The sequence below is a fragment of the Bufo bufo genome, chromosome 2, assembly GCF_905171765.1.
Source record: "Bufo bufo chromosome 2, aBufBuf1.1, whole genome shotgun sequence".
Taxonomy (NCBI): Eukaryota; Metazoa; Chordata; class Amphibia; order Anura; family Bufonidae; genus Bufo; species Bufo bufo.
Genome location: NC_053390.1, coordinates 487,461,434 through 487,485,549, shown reverse-complemented (window position 1 = coordinate 487,485,549; position 24,116 = coordinate 487,461,434). Strand labels below are relative to the sequence as shown.

At 45.6% G+C, this 24,116-nt stretch overlaps 1 protein-coding gene across 1 annotated transcript in view; it reads right to left on the bottom strand.

The window, feature by feature from the left end:
• The window catches only part of LOC120991633 (acidic leucine-rich nuclear phosphoprotein 32 family member B-like), an 86,756-nt gene extending 63,885 nt beyond the window's left edge, over positions 1 to 22,871 (bottom strand). Inside the window, exons 1-2 of the mRNA XM_040420428.1 lie at positions 22,726 to 22,871; positions 10,866 to 11,015 (exon numbers count right to left, since the gene is read on the bottom strand). Coding sequence (XP_040276362.1) covers positions 10,866 to 11,015; positions 22,726 to 22,779 — 204 coding nt within the window. The 5' untranslated portion in view covers positions 22,780 to 22,871. The remainder of the gene's footprint in view (positions 1 to 10,865; positions 11,016 to 22,725) is intronic.
• Between the last annotated feature and the right edge of the window lie 1,245 nt (positions 22,872 to 24,116).

Here is a 24,116-nt window from a genome sequence, read left to right as displayed (position 1 = left end):
AAGTATTTTTTCAGATTTTTCTACTCTAAAATCTGGGGTGCGTCTTATAAAGCAAACAATACGGTATATATTTTATACACAAATTATATTGTGTAAAAAAAAAAAATTATAAAATTTATATATATATATATATATATATATATATATATATATATATATATACACACCACACACACACATACACACACACACTTGGTATCAGAATAGCGACACTAAAATCATTTAAAGGGTTTCTGTCACCCCACAAAACTCCTTTTTTTTTGGATAGTTATATTCCTTATAGCGCGATATAGGAGAATCTAATAGTCTTACTTACTTTCATGCGGCCGATTCTTTAGAAAACGAAGTTTTATAATATGTAAATCAGGGCTCTACCAGCAAGTAGGGCGTCTACTTGCTGGGCTAGCCGCAGCAGAAAACGCCCCCTCGCCACGTTGATTGACAGGGCCAGCCGTGATCTCCTCCTCCGGCCGGCCCTGTCGGCATTTCAAAAATCGCGCGCCTCTGGTCATTCAGCGCAGGCGCTCTGAGATGAGGAGGCTCGTCTCCTCAGAACTCCCTCAGTGCGCCTGCGCCGATGACGTCTTCTCTTTCGGTGATGTCATCGGCGCAGGCGCACTGAGGGAGTGGAAGGATAGTTCTGTCGTCGGAAGGGTTATCATAAAAGAATTTCCTGATCTTTATGGAATTTAGACACTACCTTTGGCATGAATTCTGGGTCTAGCCTCAGGATTAATCTATCGTTTTTGACCTGCAGGTAAGGTTCCCTCATGGATAATGCTTGTAGTTTCTTAATTCTTCTGGCGGAAGTGATGGCACTAGGTAAGCAGTTTTGAACGATTTTAGTTTCAAAGAGCATTCACTCAACCGGTTCAAAGGGGGGGGGGGGGACATGATAATCCTGTGAGAACTAAGTTTAGGTCCCAAGTAGGGATACGAGATTTTAACGTTGGACGTATTCTGGTAACGGCTCTCATAAATCTTCTAATCCATTTATGGTTCGCCAATTCAGTGTCGTAGAAACAACTTAAAGCGAATATTTGAACCCTGAGGGTAGCAGGTCTTAACCCCATATCGAAACCATTTTGTAAGAAATCTAGAATTGACTGTATATTAGGAGCGGATTTGTTAGGAGAGGGTGATCCTGACCAAGAACAAAATTTCTTCCAGATTTTTAATAAATGGCGACGGTTGACTTTCTTCCTGGAGGCCTTAGAGTAGAGTATCACTGAATCCAAAAGACCCTGAGATTTCAGGATTTGGGTTTCAGGATCCAAGAGATCAAATTTAAAAAGTCTGGGTCCGGATGAAGAATTGGACCTTGATGTAGAAGGTCCCTCCTCCTTGGAAGGGGCCAAGGACCTTGGATGGCCATCTTCCGAATAACGGGAAACCAGCTCTTTTTCGGCCAACAAGGTGTTATCAGTATGACATTTGCTCAGTCCTGATGGATCTTCTGCACCACTTTTGGTATTATCGGAAGTGGCGGGAAGGCATAGTACAGTGCTTGGTCCCACGTGAAGGAGAAGGCGTCTAGGATCCACGGATTGTCCCCTGGGGTCTAGGGAACAAAATGCTGGGACTTTTGAATTTTTCTGGGAGGCAAACAGGTCACTTCCAGTGTGCCCCATTTGTCTGTTATCAGGAAGATTTCTTCCTTCAAGGACCATTCCAATTGGTCTATCTTTTTCCTGCTTAAGTAGTCGGCTTCTATATTCCGGGATCCTTTTAGGTGAACCGCTGAAATAGATTTTATGTTCATTTCCGCCCAACTGAAAATATCCGAGGATAGTTTTAGCAGACTCAGATTTTGTACCTCCTTGATGGTTTAGGCATTTTATTGTCGTCGTGTTGTCTGATAGTATTTTTAAATGACGACCCCGGCGCTGTGATTCTGCAATTTTTAGGAGTTCCCCCAAACCGCTCTCGGTAATTCGACGAGTGACTCATGATTGAACTGGACCAAAGTCCCTGGTAATAAATTTCTCAGACTTTCGACCCCCAGCCCCACTGGCTCGCATCTGTGGTGATTCGGATGTGAGGTATCTTCCTCCATGTTACCCCTCTGGTCAAGTTTCCTGGATCCTCCACCACTGAAGTGAGGATTTTATCCTCTGAGGTATGGTAACCATGTGATCTAACGAGAAAACTTTGTCTCATACTCTGAGTTCCCACATTTGAAGAGGTCTGAAGTGAATTTGACACCATTGAACAGCTGGGATGCAGGAAGTGAGGACACCTAGAAGACTCAGTTTCTGATGGAAAAGGTTCTGATGGATGTAAATACCTTGATCTTCCGTTGGATGTCGGATATCTGGTCCCGAGGTAGACTGGTCAGCTGTTTTTGAGAGTCCAGGATAACTCCTAGGAACCTGATTTTGGTTGATGGTACAAGGTTCGATTTTTTCCTGTTGATCATCCATCCCGTCTGTCCAATGTTATTAGAAACACTTCCAGGTCTTCCTGTAGTTGGGAAGGAGAAATCGTCCAGATACAGAAAGATTGTTAATCCTCTTTTCCTCAGATATGCTACAACTTAATTATGAGTTTGGTGAACACCCGAGGTGCTGAGGATATGCGAAAGGGAGAGGGGGTAAATTGGTAGTGGAGAACAACTCCCCTGTGATCCTTTATTCTAAACCTCAGAAATTGCTGGGAATTGTGGTGTAGTGAGACATGGTAATAAGTGTCGCTTAAATCCACTGTGCACATCACTGAATCTCTCTGTAAGAGGGGAATTGAGTTTAATGTCTCCATACAAAACTTGATAAGAAATGAATTTGTTTAGGAGATTCAAATTTATGATGGCTCGAAAGGAACCCTCTTATTTTCACCAGGAAGAGTAATAGAAACCTATCCCTTTTTCCAATGGGGGGGGGGGACGGGGGACGACGACTCTGTTATTACGTGTTCGGATAATATTCCTGAACCCCTTTCCAAATTGGACTCATATGTTGGAGTAGGGAGTTTTGAGATTACAAATCTATTTGGGGGGGGGGGGGGGAGAAAAGTGAATTCTGTATCCTGTTTTGAGGATCTTTAGCACCCATGGGTTTGAAGAGATTTCCTCCCAGAAGGGAAAAAATCCCTTCAATCTTCCCACCACTCCGGCCTCACTGATTTTTGTTACCTTTCTGTGATGGGGCAGGAACCCCCTTCCCCTTCCTCCTTTGGGGGTAAACTATAACGCCCCGTTTTCCCTTTACCGCTGTAAGGCCTGCTCTGATTAGAGGGGGCACGAAAGGGGTATTTCCTTTTGCAGGACTTTTCTTCTGGGAAACCTTTTTTATCCGAAGCCTTTAAGTATTTTATCAAACTGGGGCCCGAATATATACTCCGAGAAAGGTATAGAACAAAGTCTTGATTTAGAGACCTTGTCTCCAGAGCAACATTTGACCCATAGGGCTCTCCAAGCCGCATTTGAAAGTCCTGCGTCCTTAGCCGCAAACCGAACAGACTCTGCGGAGGCGTCAAGAAATGCTGTGGCAGACTAAGAGTGGGAGCGCACCTAGGAGCTCCTCGTTATCGGATGCACGATTTTCTAACTCCGGTAGCCAGATCCATGTTTGTATGGCTTTCGAGGTAGCAGCTATGTTAGATTTTAAATTGTACATAGCTGCCTCCCAGGACCTGCGTAATAGACCATCGGCTTTCCTGTCCATAGGGTCTCTTAGTTGTGATGCGTATTCAAAAGGGTAGAGAGCTTTTTTTATTGACTTTCGCTACCTGAGCATCTATTTTAGGAATCATATTAAATATTTTGGCCTCTTCTTGATTAAAAAGTAGACGGCTCTGATATGATCTTGAGATTCCTGGGCGTTTTTTCCGGATCAGACCATTCATCTAATATCAAACCTTTAATATTTTCATTAATAGCGAAGAGTTTAGTTTTTTTTCACACGCAGACCACCGAACATTTCCTCCTGAACAGAAGGGTTTGGTAAGATTTCTTCAACCCCCATTGTTGCCCTGACTGCTTTGAGCAATTCTGGCATATCCTATGAAGAAAAAAATATCTTTTTCTACCTTCATGGATATCCCGTTCGGATTGTTTGTCCTCCTCCTCCCATGTTTTGGAGGAAGAGGCACAGTTGAATTAGTCTGACTCAGATGAAAAGGAATCGCCTGTTCTTGGCCGCTTGTGTGGGGGCTCGTATAATCTTGGTAATACAATCACCGCATAACTTTTTCAGATAGTCAGACTTTTTGGGCTTCCTCTGCGCTTCTAAGAGCAGAGGAAAAGCCCCATTAGAAAGATAAAGAAGCCCAATATACTCCACAATAGACCAGAACCAGAAAAAATAACATAGGATTAAATTTTCCCCACAGGGGACTTACGGAAGGTGGCGCAGGGGCTTCTGAGTGTTCCGGTGCGGACATTCTGGAGGGATAGAGAACACAACTCACCGCAACCAGGAACGCTTGGGGAAGGAAAGAAATTCAAATTCGCTTCCGGTCCCGCCGAATATGCGCCGCCTTAGTCACTTCCGGTGATGTCATCCCAGCACCGGAAGGGACCTAACTTATATAGCGCCTGCCGCACGTGACCCAGCTGGAACTACTGGAGCCCAGGCGGGAGACAGCAGCCCCGGGAGCAAGCCCCAGATAAGACCGGAGCGAGGCCTCCCAATCTGCTCCCTACCCAGCGTTAGTACGAGGACCGCAGGGAGCCACCATGTGGAAATGGTATTCCAGGTGCGCAATATCTTCATCTCCCCGGCACGAGGCACACAAAGAGACCTTTCTCCACCCCCTGTCCTCTGTAGGGACAGGAAACACTGGTGTTGGGAGGGGGGGTATTTAAACCTCTCTCCGCTTCCTGCCCCTATAGAGGTCAATCTCCAGGTTATGCAGTCATGGTGGACGAAATGGATAATGTGTATGTGTATGAGATATATAGATATAGATCAGATTAAATAACAAATCATAACTCCATCGACAGTTGCTTTCAAATAATCATCAATTGTATTGGTACTCAGTTATAACCATTGCTGGCCTCACAGACATTTAAGAACATTTAAAAATCAACCATCAGACTTCGGGTGTATGACAGTTACCATTCATATAAATAAAGTGCTAGTGCAAAAGTATACATGGAAAGGTATAATCAGTGCATATACAGAGTGTTGTCCTGTCCACAATATATGGTCACAGAGCCAGAAATGCCGACCCTGGATCCTACGGACACTATCAAAACACACTACTATGCTAAATTATCGTACAATCGGCAAAAAGCTATGCATACTGACCCAGGTATCTGTCACACGGTTAGACTGTGCCCCGAGGCGCGTTTTCGCCGTCAGCTATTTCAAGGGGTAATAACAATGACTACATAGTCGGGTATACATGGTCACAGGAGTGGGCGGGGCAGTTTGTATTGGACTAATGAATAATGGTCATTTCAGTAGTAGGCCGGAAACTACAAATCCTCACCTGTATAAGTTAAAATTGGAGACAACGTCTAGTGTGGCTCGCGAACCGCCGCGCTCCTTGGAGCGCAGAGCGTCCCACGCCAGCGGCTGCGCAAAAGGACGCGCGCACTGCGAGCTCCATCTTGGGTGAGGGAAAATGATTCTCACTATGTATGTATGTATGTATGTATGTATGTATGCATGCATGCATATATATCCCCCCCCATCATTCACATATGTCCATTTTTCAAACATTATATAGATGCATGTATAGAATATGGCACATTTTTCCATGGATATTATAATATTCACCAATTTATCCAACAAGTGCAAATAAATACATGGTGCATGTAGTGAGTGTATATATTATATTTCCAAACATTTCCCATATAATTAATCCTACATGCTTATAAAGATGTTCATACAGTGACAGTACATTAATTTGTCATAAAAATCTAACCATAGTCAATTGTATAACATACTAGGGCTACCAATATATATTATAGCCCATTAACCACATTTTTTTGAAAAAAAATATATATCAATGCAAGTGTTAATTGAAATTCCAGTTCCTTTCACACAATATGGTACATTCTCAATCTATTTAAAGTGTCAATGCAAATTCTAGTGCATAATTGCAATTCCTCCATAGCTTAATAGCTCTGTGTTGAATTTCCCGTACAACACAGAATAACTCATCACAAATAACATCAGAAAAGGTAAGTAAATAAAAAGAAAAAGAGTCAGTGATTGGTGAGAGGTTGTGCATGAGTGAGCCCATGCGCAACCACTAGGGATACCAATAAACAGTGATTATAATCAAGGTGACAGAGGGAAAAGGGTACCAAATTATATGTACATATATCTAGATGTAAAGAGTACATATATGACTGCATGGAATCCATAGAAGCTGGGAGTGCGTGAACCGGTGAAGCAGATCACACAGCCCCACGTTCCACCCTTACACATTGACATAAAAAGAAAAAATGAAAATAGATGCCAAGCACACATTCATCATGTACAAAACACGTGTAATTATATAAAGCAAATTACTTCAAGCTATTTGTCTGTTGTAGATCACACATAGAATAAATGATGCTGATGGAATCATGGAGAAAATGGGTTTTCAGTATTCCAAGGCCAAGTTACAAAAAATCCTACACATGCAAAATAAAGGGGAAATATATTAGTAAATATTATTTAGCATGACCACATTATCCCGGCTCCAGAACCTAAAATAAAACAATTCTTTATTACTTAAAACGCCACAACTCAGGGATGATGCTGCATTCTACAGAAACCTGTCACCTTGATATAATCACTGTTTATTGGTATCCCTAGTGGTTGCGCATGGGCTCACTCATGCACAACCCCTCACCAATCACTGACTCTTTTTCTTGTTTTTCTTTTATTTACTTACCTTTTCTGATGTTATTTGTGATGAGTTATTCTGTGTTGTACGGGAAATTCAACACAAAGAGCTATTAAGCTATGGAGGAATTGCAATTATGCACTAGAATTTGCATTGACACTTTAAATAGATTGAGAATGTACCATATTGTGTGAAAGGAACTGGAATTTCAATTAACACTTGTATTGATAAAATATATATTTTTTCAAAAAATGTGGTTAATGGGCTATAATATATATTGGTAGCCCTAGTATGTTAATACAATTGACTATGGTTAGATTTTTATGACTATTAAATTAATGTACTGTCACTGTATGAACATCTTCATAAGCATGTAGGATTAATTATATGGGAAATGTTTGGAAATATAATATATACACTCGCATCACTACATGCACCACATGTATTTATTTGCACTTGTTGGATAAATTGGTGAATATTATAATATCCATGGAAAAATGTGCCGAGATAGAGAGATAGAGAGATATATATATCCTGTTTCCCCGAAAATAAGACAGTGTCTTATATTAATTTTTGCTCCCAAAGATTCGCTAGGTCTTATTTTCAGGGGATGTCTTATTTTACCATGAAGAAAAATACGGTACACATTTATTGTTGAACAAAAAAAAAAGGAAATTTATTACGTACCTGTATACGGTACGGTAGTAGTTGTCATCACAAACCAGCATAACCAGACAAACTGTGAATCCTACGGTATCAAGAATTTCTTGTTACTACAGTACCATTATTTCCATGTACAACAATCTATGGTACATTTACTGATACCGATACCAGTATGAACACAAAGTAAGATTTATTCAATGACAGTCATGTCATCATCTTCTGGAACATCATCATAACAATCCAAACCCTGAATTTCCTGGTCAATTTCTTGTGACTCCATTTCTTTCAGAATCAGTGGACCAAATCTCTCATGTTTAGCAATAGCACTGTCCTTAAATGAGTACTTCTTGTCAAGGTAGCCTGCTCGTAGTGCATTTGCAATGCAACTGTCAGTGATTTTCTCCCATGAATTCTTCACCCAAGTCACAACCTCTTGCAGTTTAGGTTTCACAAAGTTTCCACGCTGATTTCTCTCTATTCTATTTTCAATGTAGTCATTAATTTCTAAGTGCAAATTGTCCTTGAATGGCTTGTTTATTGCAATATCAAGAGTCTGGAGATAGGCAGTCATTCCTGCAGGAATCATTATTTGATCTATTTTTCTTTCGTGAAGAAATTTCTTCATGTGTTTAGCGCGGTGAGTGCTGGCTGCATCCCAGACTAGCAGACCTCTTTGGCCACCCCGCAAAGCAAGTGGCAGCATTAAATCGAGCCACTTCCTTATAACGGCTTGTGTGGCCCAGGCTTTTTCAGTTTCAAGAATAAAAATGCCTGAAACACGTTCAATATTTTCCTTCTTGCCCTTAGAAATGATTAAGGTGGGATTTTAGTGCCAACAAGACGAATTGCCAAAATACAGGTAACACGTGCACTTTCGTAAGCAGTGGAGGGAATGTACACCGAGGAGGCACCCCGCTGTTCAATTGTTGTTCGAGATGATTGGCCCATAAACACTGCAGTTTCATCCATAGCAATCATGTTGGAAAGATTGTATTTAGAGAAGTCAGCATCATCAATAAATGACTTGAATGCAAGTGCTCGCTTAATAACTTGAGCATCTTCCAGCCTAAACAATGTTGTGGATCTTCTTAAAGACAGTTCACTACGCTGAAGGAAATTATCCAGCCAGTGTTGTGATGCTTTGAAGTCTTCGGGGGCTATGTCAAACTGTGGTGCCATTGCAAGGGCAAATTCTTGAATCTGAGCCCTATTCACAACCAAAGCCTTTGCTCTCCTGTCAACAACCCATTCACAGATGAGATCTTCCAGCTCGGAAAATAATGGTTGCCGACCTGATCCACACTTGCGCTTTTTAGCATTTCCCTTCACTTGTTCAATGAGGTTACCATACTCTGCTCGCCATTTTCGGACCAATCGGATACTCAACATCTTCTCTTTGAAGAAAGCAGTAAGACTTTGGCCCCAAGAGTCTTCCACGATTCCTTTCTTATACTCTATGGAGTAGCCCTTTCTTTTTGCGCTCATGTCTAGGGGTAAAAAAAATGAAAATGGCACAGTGGTATCAGGATGGGGAGGGGGATCACTTAAAATGACACAGGGGGATCAGAAGGGGGAATCAAAATGGTACAGGAGAATCAGAGGGGGGGGGGGGATTACTATAGCATTTTAGTACCCCCTTCTGATCCTCCTGTGTCATTTTGATTCCCCCCTCTGATCCCCCTGTGTAATTTTAAATGATCCCCCTCCCCACCCTGAGTCATTTTGATTCCCCCCCTCTGATCACCCTGTGTCATTTTAAATGAGCCCCCTGCCCACCCTGAGTCATTTTAATTACCGTTTTTTAGTCTCCCCCCCCCCCCCCCACCTTCACCAGACATCCCCCACCTTCCATCATATATTCAACCCCCCCCCCCCCCCCAACTGTCACCCCGTCCCCTGTCTGTCCGTGCCAGCCAAGTTGTCAGGGCAGAACGAGCAGTGGGCGGGAGAAGGCGGAAGCTTGTCCTGGCGGCGGCGCAGGCTCTGTGGCCAATCAGTGAGCTGCGTGGCGGCACCTGTAGGGTCCAGAGGAATCAGAATCCTTACGGTAGGGTAGCAGGGTCCTTACATTCTGGGGTGGGAGGCTTTATAAATCGGGGAGGCATTATTTTCGGGGGGGGGTGCTTTATAATCTGGGAGGCCTTATTTTCGGGGGGGGATGCCTTATATTACAGGGATAGGCAAAACTAGAGGTAGGTCTTATTTTCGGGGGATGTCTTATTTTCGGGGAAAGACGGTACATACACACACACACACACACACACAGAGATGGGCCGTGAGAATCATTTTCCCCTCACCCAAGATGGAGCTCGCAGTGCGCGCGTCCTTCTGCGCAGCCGCGGGCGTGCCGACGCTGTCTCGACTCTGGCGTGGGACGCTCTGTGCTCCAATGAGCGCGGCCGTCCTACGTCCTCGCTGCGACGGCGTACGCAGGCAACGGCGGTGCGCGGCGGTGCGCGGCGGTGCGCGGCGGTGCGCGCGCCACACTAGACGTTGTCTTAAATTTAAACTTATACAGGTGAGGATTTGTAGTTTCCGGCCTACTACTGAAATGACCATTATTCATTGGTCCAATACAAACTGTCCCACCCACTCCTGTGACCATATATACCCGGCTATGTAGTCATTGTTATTACCCCTTGAAAAAGCTGACGGCGAAACGCGCGTCGGGGCACAGTCTAACGGTGTGACAGATACCTGGGTCAGTATGCATAGCTTTTTGCCGATTGTACGATAATTTAGCATAGTAGTGTGTTTTGATAGTGTCCGTGGGATCCAGGGTCGGCATTTCTGGCTCTGTGACCATATATTGTGGACAGGACAACACTCTGTATATGCACTGATTATACCTTTCCATGTATACTTTTGCACTAGCACTTTATTTATATGAATGGTAACTGTCATACACACGAAGTCTGATGGTTGATTTTAAATGTTCTTAAATGTCTGAGGCCAGCAATGGTTATAACTCTGAGTACCAATAAAATTGATGATTATTTGAAAGCAACTGTCGATGGAGTTATGATTTGTTATTTAATCTGATCTATGTATCTATGATTGGTTGCGCTAATGGTGATACTGGATCGCTAATACAATTAGTTTAAGGGAAATAAGTTTTGGATATATATATATACATACACACACTGTATATTAGTAACCCACTGATAAAGCTAGAAAAACTTCAGCAAATTTATCTAAATTCAATAATATCCCCCATTAACCCCATATTTCCCGTATCAGAACACTCAAGCTGCCGCCGGACCTCCAGCCTATCCTCATTATAGTCAATGGGGCCGGAGCAGACATCCAGCGGTATGCGTGCACTAGCGGCAGCATGGATATTGCAAGCTGTTCACGCACGGGAACAGCCTGCCGGAGAAGGCTACCACTAATGCGAAAGTAGCCTCAATGAAACTCACCTTTCTTAATTTCTCCAATTTGGGAATATTAGCTACGGACACCAAGTTACTGTTTATCATGCTCAAGAATTCCAGGTTCACAAACTCCACTGTAAGACCTGTAATCTTGCCATCATCTGAACGGCAGTTATCCAAAACCATTTCTTTAACCTAAGGCAAAAAGAGAGAATAGTAAATTCTTACACTCGTACAGCATTTACAATGAGACTTCGCTGCTGTTCTAGCGCAGCACATTTCTACAAGACACCTGCTTGAGCACCAGCCATAACACTATACATTTAATGAGAATCTTCACTCTAGCTGTGGTAAAACTACAACTCCCAAGATGCAGACTTGCTTGGCTTTTCTCAGAACTCCACAGAAATGAATGGAGATGTGGTTTCACCACAGCTGGAGTGCTGGAGGTTGGCCATCACTGTCCTATGGGGTGGGTAGGGGTCAGAACAGACAGCCCTCTACAACCAGTTTGTTCCAACCCTAACCTCCAACATCCTGGATTATAACAAGAACTGGAGCTTCAAGAAAAATCGGCGCTTCACTCAACCACACAGGCTTGTTTCCTCCACCACAGCCACTAGCTTCCACACTGAAGGAATGCTGCGTCCCTACATACAACTAGGGTGGCCACTGGCTTCACTGAAGAAAGCTGGACCTCAGCAGCCACGCCCACCTTGGTGAAGCCACTCCATCGTCGCCCGCAGAAAAAACAGGGGGAGGAGAGGGAAGAAGGGAGGTGAGAGGGAAGAAGGGAGGTGAGAGGGAAGAAGGGAGGTGAGAGGGAAGAAGGGAGGTGAGAGGGAAGAAGGGAGGTGAGAGGGAAGAAGGGAGGTGAGGGGGAAGGTGAGCTGGGGGTAGGCGGGGTGCCCCTCTCCCCCTCAGTCAGCCACAGGGAGCCATGTCTGCGGGTGTAGTGACTGAGTGGGGGTGAGAGAAGCCTCAGTCAGTTGCTGCAGCTCACGCTCAGACAGCGCAATGCTGCTATCTGAATGTGAGTTACTGAAAGGGCAGACATCCCTGCATCCATCCGGGCCCTGTGCCGAACGGAGGACAGGAAGCCAGAAAACTGGATGTCTGGCCACCCTACATACAATCCTAGAAAAGGATTTAACCACCTCCGGACCGCTTAACGCAGGATCGCGTTCCGGAGGTGGCAGCGCTGCGCACAGTCACGCATATATGCGTCATCTTGATAACAGCGTCTAATATACCTGCTACCTGGTCCTCTGGTGGTCCCCTTTGTTTGGATCGACCACCAGAGGACACAGATAGCTCAGTAAAGTAGCACCAAGCACCAAGCACCACTACACTACCCCCCCCCACCCGGGTCACTTATTAACCCCTTATTAGCCCCTGATCACCCCATATAGACTCCCTGATCACCCCCCTGTCATTGATTACCCCCCTGTCAAGCTCCATTCAGACGTCCGCATGATTTTTACGGATCCACTGATAGATGGATCGGATCCGCAAAACGCATCCGGACGTCTGAATGAAGCCTTACAGGGGCATGATCAATGACTGTGGTGATCACCCCATATAGACTCCCTGATCACCCCCCTGTCATTGATTACAGCCCTGTCATTGATCAACCCCCTGTAAAGCTCCATTCAGATGTTTGCATGATTTTTACGGATCCACTGATAGATGGATCGGATCCGCAAAACGCATACGGACGTCTGAATGAAGCCTTACAGGGGCGTGATCAATGACTGTGGTGATCACCCCATATAGACTCCCTGATCACCCCCCTGTCATTGATCACCCCCCTGTCATTGATCACCCTCTGTAAGGCTCCATTCAGACATTTTTTTGGCCCAAGTTAGCGGAATTTTTTTTTTTTTTTTTCTTACAAAGTCTCATATTCCACTAACTTGTGTCAAAAAATAAAATCTCACATGAACTCACCATACCCCTCACGGAATCAAATGCGTAAAATATTTTAGACATTTATATTCCAGACTTCTTCTCACGCTTTAGGGCCCCTAGAATGCCAGGGCAGTATAAATACCCCACATGTGACCCCATTTCGGAAAGAAGACACCCCCAGGTATTCCGTGAGGGGCATATTGAGTCCATGAAAGATTGAAATTTTTGTCCCAAGTTAGCGGAACGGGAGACTTTGTGAGAAAAAAATTAAAAATATCAATTTCCGCTAACTTGTGCCAAAAAAAAAAAATTTCTATGAACTCGCCATGCCCCTCATTGAATACCTTGGGGTGTCTTCTTTCCAAAATGGGGTCACATGTGGGGTATTTAAACTGCCCTGGCATTCTAGGGGCCCCAAAGCGTGAGAAGAAGTCTAGTATCCAAATGTCTAAAAATGCCGTCCTAAAAGGAATTTGGGCACCTTTGCGCATCTAGGCTGCAAAAAAGTGTCACACATCTGGTATCGCCGTACTCAGGAGAAGTTGGGGAATGTGTTTTGGGGTGTCATTTTACATATACCCATGCTGGGTGAGAGAAATATCTTGGTCAAATGCCAACTTTGTATAAAAAAATGGTAAAAGTTGTCTTTTGCCAAGATATTTCTCTCACCCAGCAAGGGTATATGTAAAATGACACCCCAAAACACATTCCCCAACTTCTCCTGAATACGGCGATACCACATGTGTGACACTTTTTTGCAGCCTAGGTGGGCAAAGGGGCCCATATTCCAAAGAGCACCTTTATGATTTCACAGGTCATTTACCTACTTACCACACATTAGGGCCCCTGGAAAATGCCAGGGCAGTATAACTACCCCACAAGTGACCCCATTTTGGAAAGAAGACACCCCAAGGTATTCCGTGAGGGGCATGGCGAGTTCCTAGAATTTTTTATTTTTTGTCACAAGTTAGTGGAAAATGCAGATTTTTTTTTATTTTTTTTCATACAAAGTCTCATATTCCACTAACTTGTGACAAAAAATAAAAACTTCCATGAACTCACTATGCCCATCAGCGAATACCTTGGGGTCTCTTTCCAAAATGGGGTCACTTGTGGGGTAGTTATACTGCCCTGGCATTTTCCAGGGGCCCTAATGTGTGGTAAGTAGGTAAATGACCTGTGAAATCCGAAAGGTGCTCTTTGGAATGTGGGCCCCTTTGCCCACCTAGGCTGCAAAAAAGTGTCACACATCTGGTATCTCCGTACTCAGGAGAAGGTGGGGAATGTGTTTTGTGGTGTCATTTTACATATACCCATGCTGGGTGAGAGAAATATCTTGGCAAAAGACAACTTTTCCCATTTTTTTAAACAAAGTTGGCATTTGACCAAGATATTTATCTCACCCAGCAGGGGTATATGTAAAAAGACACCCCAAAACACATTCCTCAACTTCTCCTGAGTACGCCGATACCAGATGTGTGACACTTTCTTGCAGCCTAGGTGGGCAAAGGGGCCCAAATTCCTTTTAGGAGGGCATTTTTAGACATTTGGATACCAGACTTCTTCTCACGCTTTGGGGCCCCTAAAATGCCAGGGCAGTATAAATACCCCACATGTGACCCCATTTTGGAAAGAAGACACGCCAAGGTATTCAATGAGGGGCATGGCGAGTTCATTGAAAAAAAATATTTTGGCACAAGTTAGCGGAAATTGATTTTTGGGATTTTGTTCTCACAAAGTCTCCCTTTCCGCTAACTTGGGACAAAAATTTCAATCTTTCATGGACTCAATATGCCCCTCAGCGAATACCTTGGGGTGTCTTCTTTCCAAAATGGTGTTATTTGTGGGGTGTTTGTACTGCCCTGGCATTTGAGGGTCTCCGCAATCATTACATGTATGGCCAGCATTAGGAGTTTCTGCTATTCTCCTTATATTGAGCATACGGGTAATGAGATTTTTTTCTTCCGTTCAGCCTCTGGGCTGAAAGAAAAAAAATGAACGGCACAGATTTCTTCATTCGCATCGATCAATGTGGATGAAAAAATCTCTGCCAAAAAAAGAAAAAGGAGGGGAAAGGCGTCTGCCAGGACATAGGAGCTCCGCCCAACATCCATACCCACTTCAGCTCGTATGCCCTGGCAAACCAGATTTCTCCATTCACATCAATCGATGTGGATGAATAAATCATTGCCGGGATTTTTTTTTTTTTATATATACAAAGTGTTTGCCAAAGTATATGAACACCGCCACCTCCTCAGCTCATATGCCTCGGCAAACATATCTTTTACTGCAGAGGAGAAATCTCGTCTTGCAGCGCCGCATACACCGACTTGCGTGTAATCTGACAGCAGCGCAATGCTTCTGTCCGAATGCACATCAGTGCTGCAGCTGGTCGATCGGTTGGTCCACCTGGAAGGTAAAAAAAACAAAACAAAAAAGAAAAAACCAGGCCGCAAAGCAATAACTTTATTAACTTTAGAACAGAACATATTAACTTTTTTTAACTTTTTTACTTACCGGTAATTTTTTTTTTGTTTAGTTTTTTTTACCTTTATAGAACAAACCTCTCCTTCCCCATGGGACAATGTGCAAAGCGCAAATCGCCCAAAGATGTGGCGAAGTACGTTATGCACTTTATCCCAGGTGAAAGGAGAGGTTTGCAGCAGCTGTGAGAGAAAGGGCCCTAATAGCCCTGTGTGCCTGTCCTGGTGAGATGTGATCCCTATGCTAGGTGTACCTATGTGTGGTACTTCCGGAAACACTCTCCTAAGCATAGGGCAGGGTGGTCCGGACAGTCAGGACAGAAATAGCGGGTGTCACGCCTTATTCCACTCCTGCTACAGACACGACATTTTTTTCGGGGTGGCGGTTGGGTTGAGGTACCAGCAACGACACTGGGGAAATGTCGCTCGTGTAGACGGCTAACTACACTGGTGAATGGGGCCACGGAACCTCCTGGGTAAAGGAGGTTCTCGATGATCTCTTCCTGGAATTTGAGGAAGGATCGTGTTCTCCCAGCCTTACTGTAGAGAACAAAACTATTGTAGAGCGCAAATTGAATTAAATATACAGACACCTTCTTATACCAGCGTCTGGTTCTGCGGGAAACTAAATAGGGAGCCAACATCTGGTCATTGAAGTCCACCCCTCCCATGAGCAAATTATAGTCGTGGACTGAGAGGGGCTTTTCAATGACACGGGTTGCCCTTTGAATTTGTATTGTCGTGTCTGCGTGAATGGAGGAGAGCATGTAAACGTCACGCTTGTCTCTCCATTTCACCGCGAGCAGTTCTTCGTTACACAAGGCAGCCCTCTCCCCCCTTGCAAGACGGGTGGTTACAAGACGTTGGGGGAAGCCCACGCGACTAGTTCGCGCGGTGCCACAGGCGCAAATCTGTTCTAGAAACAAATGCCTAAAGAGGGCCACACTTGTGTAAAAATTGTCCACATAAAGATGGTACCCCTTGCCGAATAAGGGTGACACCAAGTCCCAGACTGTCTTCCCACTGCTCCCCAGGTAGTCAGGGCAACCGACCGGCTCCAGGGTCTGATCTTTTCCCTCATAGATCCGAAATTTGTGGGTATAGCCTGTGGCCCTTTCACAGAGCTTATACAATTTGACCCCATACCGGGCACGCTTGCTTGGGATGTATTGTTTGAAGCCAAGGCGCCCGGTAAAATGTATTAGGGACTCGTCTACGCAGATGTTTTGCTCAGGGGTATACAAATCTGCAAATTTCTGGTTGAAATGGTCTATGAGGGGCCGAATTTTGTGGAGCCGGCCAAAAGCTGGGTGGCCTCTGGGACGGGAGGTGGTGTTGTCGCTAAAGTGCAGGAAACGCAGGATGGCCTCAAATCGTGTCCTGGACATAGCAGCAGAGAACATGGGCATGTGATGAATCGGGTTCGTGGACCAATATGACCGCAATTCATGCTTTTTGGTTAGACCCATGTTGAGGAGAAGGCCCAGAAAAATTTTAAGTTCGGAAACTTGGACTGGTTTCCACCGGAAAGGCTGGGCATAAAAGCTTCCCGGGTTTGCGGTTATAAATTGTGTGGCATATTGGTTGGTCTCTGCCACGACTAAGTTCAAGAGCTCCGCAGTCAAGAACAGCTCAAAAAATCCCAGGGCCGTACTGATCTGAGCCGTCTCAACACGAACTCCAGACTGGGCGGTGAAAGGGGGAACTACTGGTGCGGCTGAAGTTGGTGACTGCCAATCAGGGTTTGCCAGCACCTCAGGGATTCTAGGGGCTCTACGGGCCTGTCTGTGCGGTGGCTGCGACGGGGTAACTAGTGCACGTGCCACCGTACCAGCTTCAACTGCCCTTCTGGTGCTCGCTACTTCACCATGTTGTACGGCAGTGCTGGTACTAGGTCCAGGAAGGGCTGCGCTGCTGGTGTATGCCTCACCACGTGATCCGGCAGCGACAGCCCCACTCTGCTGCTCTTGAAGCGGATCCTGCGCAACCTGTGGTCTAGCGACACAGGGCCGGGTACGCCTGGTGCTGCCAGGGACCTCAACCTCCTCGTCCGAACTTTGGGTCAGAGAGCCACTGCTTTCTACAGGTTCATATTCTGACCCGCTAGATTCGTCAGATGAGGGTTCCCACTCCTCATCCGACTGGGTCAGAATCCTGTAGGCCTCTTCAGAAGAATACCCCGTTTGACATTTTGGACTACTAAATTTAGGGGTATTCCCTGAGACTACCTAAGAAAAAAAGCAAGCCTGTCTTACAAAGGGGAGGCTAGCGAAGTACCGGAGGCCGCTGCGGTTGATAAAAAATATCAAAACTGATTTTTTTATCGCCGCAGAGCGTGTAAAGTGAATGTGCAGTGATCAAAAAAAAAAAAATTTTTGTCACTGCGGTGGGGCGGGCGTGGGTGAACGCACGTGTGGGCGACCGATCATGCCTGATCGGGCAAACACTGCGTTTTGGGTGGAGGGCGAGCTAAGGTGACACTAATACTATTATAGATCTGACCGTGATCAGTTTTGATCACTTACAGATACTATAAAAGTACAAATGCTGATTAGCGATACGCTAAACAGCGAATAAAAGTGACTGCGGTGCGGTGGGCGCTAACTGACGCTAACTACCTAACCAAGGGGCCTAAATTATCCCTAAAACCTAACAGCCAATACTAGTGGGAAAAAAAAGTGTCAGTTTACACTGATCACTTTTTGTCTTTCACTAAGTGATTGACAGGGGGCGATCAAGGGGTTAATTTGGATGATGGGGGTGATGGATGGTGATCAGGGGCTAAGGGCAGTGTTTGGTGTGTACTCAGTGATCTCTGCTCCTCTGCTGGATCCAACCGACGAAAAGGACCAGCAGAGGAGCAGAGAAGCCATATAACAGATCATATTTACTAATATGATCTGTTATCTGGCTTGTGATTCTATTTTTTAAAAACCAGCAACCTACCAGCGACAATCATTGGCTGGCAGGTTGCTGATGCAATAGTCCTTTAACTTTTGCCGGCCCGCGATGCGCATGCGCGGGCCGGCTGTGACAGAAATCTCGCGTGAGGACGCGCCGGCGCGTCCAGGAGGAATTAAACAACCACCTCCAGGACGCGTCTGTGCGTACAGCGGTCCGGAGGTGGTTAAAGGGGCTGTCTCACTTCAGTAAATGACATTTATTGTGTAGAGAAAGTTAATACAAGGCACTTACTATGTGATTCTCCATATTGCCTTATTTGTGGGCTTGATTAATTTTTCCATTGCATAATACACTGTTCGTTTCCAGGGGTTATAGCCACCCTGCCGAGACCCTCTTTTTCCCACGGTGTACAAAGCATGGCCACCACTGCTGGATTGCAGGGTGGTCCAAACCCATGGAAACATGCAGTGTACAACGAGATATAGGAGGCAATATGGACAATCAACACATTAGTGCCTTGTATTATATTTCTCTACATCAGGGGTACACAACCTTTTCTGGTTGGGGGCCACATTGTCAGACTGAAGGAATCCAAAGGGCCGAAAAATAAAAGTTAAAGGGGTATTACCAACTGATATACTGTATTTATTGCATATTGTACATACAGTATATACTATAAATGTCTGGTTATGCCTCCAGGATTCATATCTAATGGGAGAATACATGAAAAATGCATGTGAGCAGCCACAAGACATAGACATACATGTCTGTCACCAGATGGTTGGGGGCCACACAGAATGATATCGAGGGCCGCATGTGGCCCCCGGGCCGCAGGTTGTGCACACCTGCTCTACATGATAAAACGCCACTTACTGAAGTGACAATCACTTTAACCTGTTGAGAACACATGACATACTGGTACGTCATGTGTATTTCTGGGTGCCTGCTGAAATCAATCAAACTGGGTGTCTGCTGAAGGTGTCCTGTGTCCCCACCCCCGTATCGGCGATCGCGGCAAACCGTTTGCCGCTGCGTTTCCGGGTTATTCGGGTCTCTGGTGACCCGATAACCCGGAACAGGATGGTGATCTGTGGTGTGATAATACACCAACCATCCTGCGATCCTGAGATATGGTGACATCACATCTCAGGATAGCTTCTGATTGGCTGCAGGGCGGGCGGTTTAAGTTACTGCAGCTCTGCTCTCCTCATCCTTTGTGTCCGGGAGCGAGAAGAGAGGAGCCTGCGTCGGATCTCCTGACCCTCCAGTGCCATCTGGCACTAAAAGGTATTTAGGGAACGATTAGGGACAGGTTAGGTTAGGCAGGGATATTCAGGGAAAGTTTAGGAAAAAATAAATAAATAAAGTTTTAACTGTTGCATCACCCTGATCGGGTGTCTGGGTGACACTAGACCCCCCCCCCCCCCCGGGGTGCTGCAAGCAGTTTTTTGGGGGGCTTTTTTTTATTAATTCTTTTCTGTTAGGTTTAGGAATAAGTACGCGAACACCCATGCCCCCACACACACTAAATAAAGTTTTCCATGCACGCTTTCACTCCCCTATGGCCCGAATGTTCTCGGCCAAGGAGGCATAAGCCCAGCTTGCCTCCGACTCCAAGAGCCCCAGTGAGGACGAGGATGACCCCACTTTCCTCTCGTCATCCGCGTCCTCCTCATCATCTAGCGATGAGGAGCCCCCAAGGCAGCAGAGATGCCGCCAGGCGGAGCAAGGAGACCGCCATGCCAGGGACCCTGTGGCCCACACTAGTACGAGCAGCTCTGGGGCTCGAACTAGTTTTCTGGACCACCAGATAAGTCCACCTGAGCCCCCTACCAGTGAACTTTCATGGTGTACCCCAGAGCATTTTGAGCCTGCGATTCCTGATTTTGTTGGCCAACCAGAAATCCAAATTCACACAGTGGGCTTCACTGAATATGACTATTTTAGTCTTTTTTTCAGTGACCACTTTGTGAATCTGATGGTGGAGCAAACGAACTTGTACGCCCAACAGTTCATTGCTCAACATCCGGGCTCCTTTCTGGCTAGGGCCGGACTCCAGTCAGTGCAGCCGAGATTAGGATGTTTTGGGGCCTCGCGCTGCACATGGGCCTAGTCAAAAACCCAGTGTCAGGCATTACTGGAGTGGGGACGTCCTCTACCAGACCCCACTTTACAGTACGGCCATGACACGTTCCCGTTTTGAGGCCATTCGGAAATGCCTGCATTATGCAGATAATGAGGCATGTCCCCCCCCCCCCCAAGGTGATCCTGCCTATGAACGCCTGTACAAAATCAGGCTGGTCATCGATCACTTTGGGGCCAAATTTTTGGAAGCCTATGTACCAGGAAGGGAGGTCGCAGTTGATGAGTCTCTCATTGCTATCAAGGGGAGACTCATTTTCCGCCAGTATGTTCCCTCTAAGCGGGGGAGGTATGGCGTAAAGCTGTACAAACTTTGTGAGAGTACCTCAGGGTACAATTACAAGTTTTGTGTGTACGAGGGGCGAGATTCCCGTATTGAACCCCCAGAATGTCCCCCCACTCTGGGTGTTACAGGGAAACTTGTGTGGGATCTTCTGCACCCACTGCTAGATAAGGGTTACCACCTGTACGTGGATAACATACTAGTATCCCCTTGTTCCAGTCCCTCAACACTGCCTCCCTACCCATCCCCTCCAGGTACCTATCCCCAGGGGTGAGACCCGTGCCCTTACCAGTGGAAACCTGTTGCTGGTCAGATATAAGGACAAGAGGGATGTCCTTGTACTGTCCACAATTCACGGTAACGGCATCACCCATGTCCCTGTGCGAGGTACCGCAGCAACGGTCCTCAAGCCCGATTGTATCATCGACTACGATCGGTATATGGGAGGAGTTGATCTCTCTGATCAAGTCCTCAAGCCATATAACGCCATGCGCAAAACCCAGGCATGGTACAAAAAAGTTGCGGTCTACTTGGTACAGGTTGCCTTTTACAACTCTTTTGTGCTGTCCCGGAGCGCTGGCAACACAGGGAAATTCCTCCAGTTCTATGAGGCAGTCCTCAAGGCCCTGATCTTTTCTGACCGGGAAAGAGCAGACCGGAGAACCTCGGGAACTGGAGGCGCCCAGATCGTCCCTGGCCAACACTTTCCAGGTGTGGTCCCCCAAAAAAGGTGTAGGAAGTGTCACAGGAGGGGAATACGGAAGGGAACCACCACTCAGTGTGACACGTGCCCGATCATCGGGGCCTCTGCATTATTGGTTGCTTCAGGGAGTACCACACTTCCATGGAGTACTAAATTTATAACACCCTTCCCCAATTTTTATTCCATTTAGCCACTGACAATCGAAAAAAAGGGAGAGGTCTAATTAGGGTGAATAGGACTTTACACTCTCCCTGCTGCCCTTCAGTAGCATCCTGGATGCCATGGTAACCGATCGGAGCCCAAGGATTACACTGCCGCTATACAATGTGTATGTCGCTGTAGTCTGGTAAACAGAGCACATCACTACCTATCTCCCTGGCTATGACGCTCTCTGCTGTGATTGGACCACAGCAGAGCTGGGGAGACTAAAACACCCACTGAGAAACCCAGGTGACCTCCTCCTCCCTGTAACTATGCTCAGTATTAGGCCTCTTACACACAAACGTATTTTCATTCCGTTTCCGTCGTGTTTATTTATTTTCTGGACCATATACGGAACTAGTGTTGTCTCAGGTATCGAATTATCGGTACCCAGTCAATACTTTTGTCCCGATATCGGTTCGATACCAGGATTTGCCATTTCCTAATACTAAAGAACCCCAAACACATACTGACCTCATCCATTGAAGATCTCACATAAAATTCCGAGCACGGTGACGCATGATAATTGCCGTTCCGTTATCGCACCCACAACTTTAAGAAATGCACTTCATAAAACTAAATTTCATAAGATTTGCCAAAGCAAGTTTTTAAAAAACTTTGCTCATCTCTAGTCATCAGTATCAAAATCCCAGAAACTCCTTTAATACCAAATCTAGCCACCAAAATGCAAAAATAAGATATCCAACACAGTGCCACTAGGTCTAGTGACTATATAGGGAGCAGATACTGGTTATGGTAGTCACACGTGCAGGTTTTGAGGGGAAAGTTAAAATGAGGACTAGAAAAAAAAAGAAAGTTATTAAAACCCACTTCTGAAGAAAGACGAAGTTCTCTGCACGGTGAATTTACCCCAAGAACATGGAGTACATGTGGCTTGGAGGCAGCACAGCTGTAGAGAAACAGGGGAGACCTGTGAATGGAGAAGGAGGAAGTACACACAGAACTTGTACCAGACAGGCGGCGGAGGCGCTGCTCACCAGGCCCCGGTAGCACGCCGCCGGCTCGTGCAGGCTCCCTCACACGTTCTAACGTACGGCCCACATATCAAGCACGGCGATCAGTGTCCCTAGCCACGTGTTCTGGGAACTTGGAAGTCATGGCCACACGATAGCAGCGCATAGGGCGATCAACACCTCATTTCCCCATGTGCACGTCAGCCAGCCAATCCGTATGCTCTTCAGCCCCACCGACCGTTAACATAAGCGTAAAAGAACCGAACACATTTACCGGAGACTAGAACCAAGAGAAGCCGCTTACCTCAGCTGCCTTCCGGTTCCTCAGCTCTAAGGTGAGTCGCTTCTTCATGTCCATTTTAGAAGGTTCAAGTTCAAGCAAGAACAGAAACTTCTTAAAATAAAATAAAAAATAATAAATAAACAATTACGAAATGCGTGTATGCTACTCTTTATATAGGAACGGCGCCAAAGACACAAAGGAGGGGTTTGGTTGCTGGGTGGGAGTATGTAGCGCGATCGACTGACATCTAGAGGTTAAACGCGGTACTGCACCCCCGTCTCATAGCTGTGGACATTGGACAAGGAAAACTTTATTGACCAACATCAACGTGCTAAAAAGTAAAACCGTGTAGCGCCTTTGAACTCCATTATGGGGGTAACAGCTCCGAATGGCGATAGAAGTCCTGAGACAAAAATAAATGCACGTGTTTGGCCTGTGTACTTCGCGATATGAAGTCTGGTACAATGACGTGACCAAATAGTGCGGCTGGGAATGTAATGTTTTTCCAGTGGTGATATGGCACGCTAGTAGATTTCACATGCTTTATTGCTGTGATTCCTGCCCAGGCCCTTGTGTCGTAAGTAGGCATGAGAAAATCGACCTTGGGGTTATAGATCTGAAGTCCATTCATTCTATGTTAATGCTGTTTCCGTACATCAAAATGTATTGGCTCCTTGGAGCCATAGTTCGGTTAATTCCTACCGTATGCATATCTACGTATTGAAAAACAATTTAAAATAGCAATCCGAACTGGGCTTTTGCACTGGCTTGTACCTCAGTACAAAAGCCCAGTTCGGATTCCTATTTTGAATGATTTTTAATTCCACAGATGAGAGGAATTTGCCAAAGTCGCGCACAATAAAGTTTGGCTCCGCGAAGTCAATGGTTTTTACTGTTGTACAGAAACAGCATTAACATTGAAGTATTTGAACGATCTTTGATCTGAAGCTCGTTTCACTGAAGCTTAGTGCACATATACATGTCCTTTGCGATCGATTTGAGGCTTAGGCTACTTTCACACTGGCGTTTCTGGGTCCGCCTGTGAGATCCGTTTCAGGGCTCTCACAAGCGGCCCAAAACGGATCAGTTTAGCCCCAATGCATTCTGAATGGATAAGGATCCGCTCAGAACGCATCAGTTTGCCTCCGTTCAGCCTACATTCCACTCTGGAGGCGGACACCAAAACGCTGCTTGCAGCGTTTTGATGTCCGCCTGACGATGCGGAGCCAAACGGATCCGTCCTGACTTACAATGTAAGTCAATAGGGACGGATCCGTTTTCACTGACACAATATGGTGCAATTAAAAACGGATCCGCCTCCCATTGACTTATTTTTTTTTGTTCATGGTAATGCAAACGGATCCGTTCTAAGCGGATACAAGCATTTGCATTATAGGTGCGGATCCGTCTGT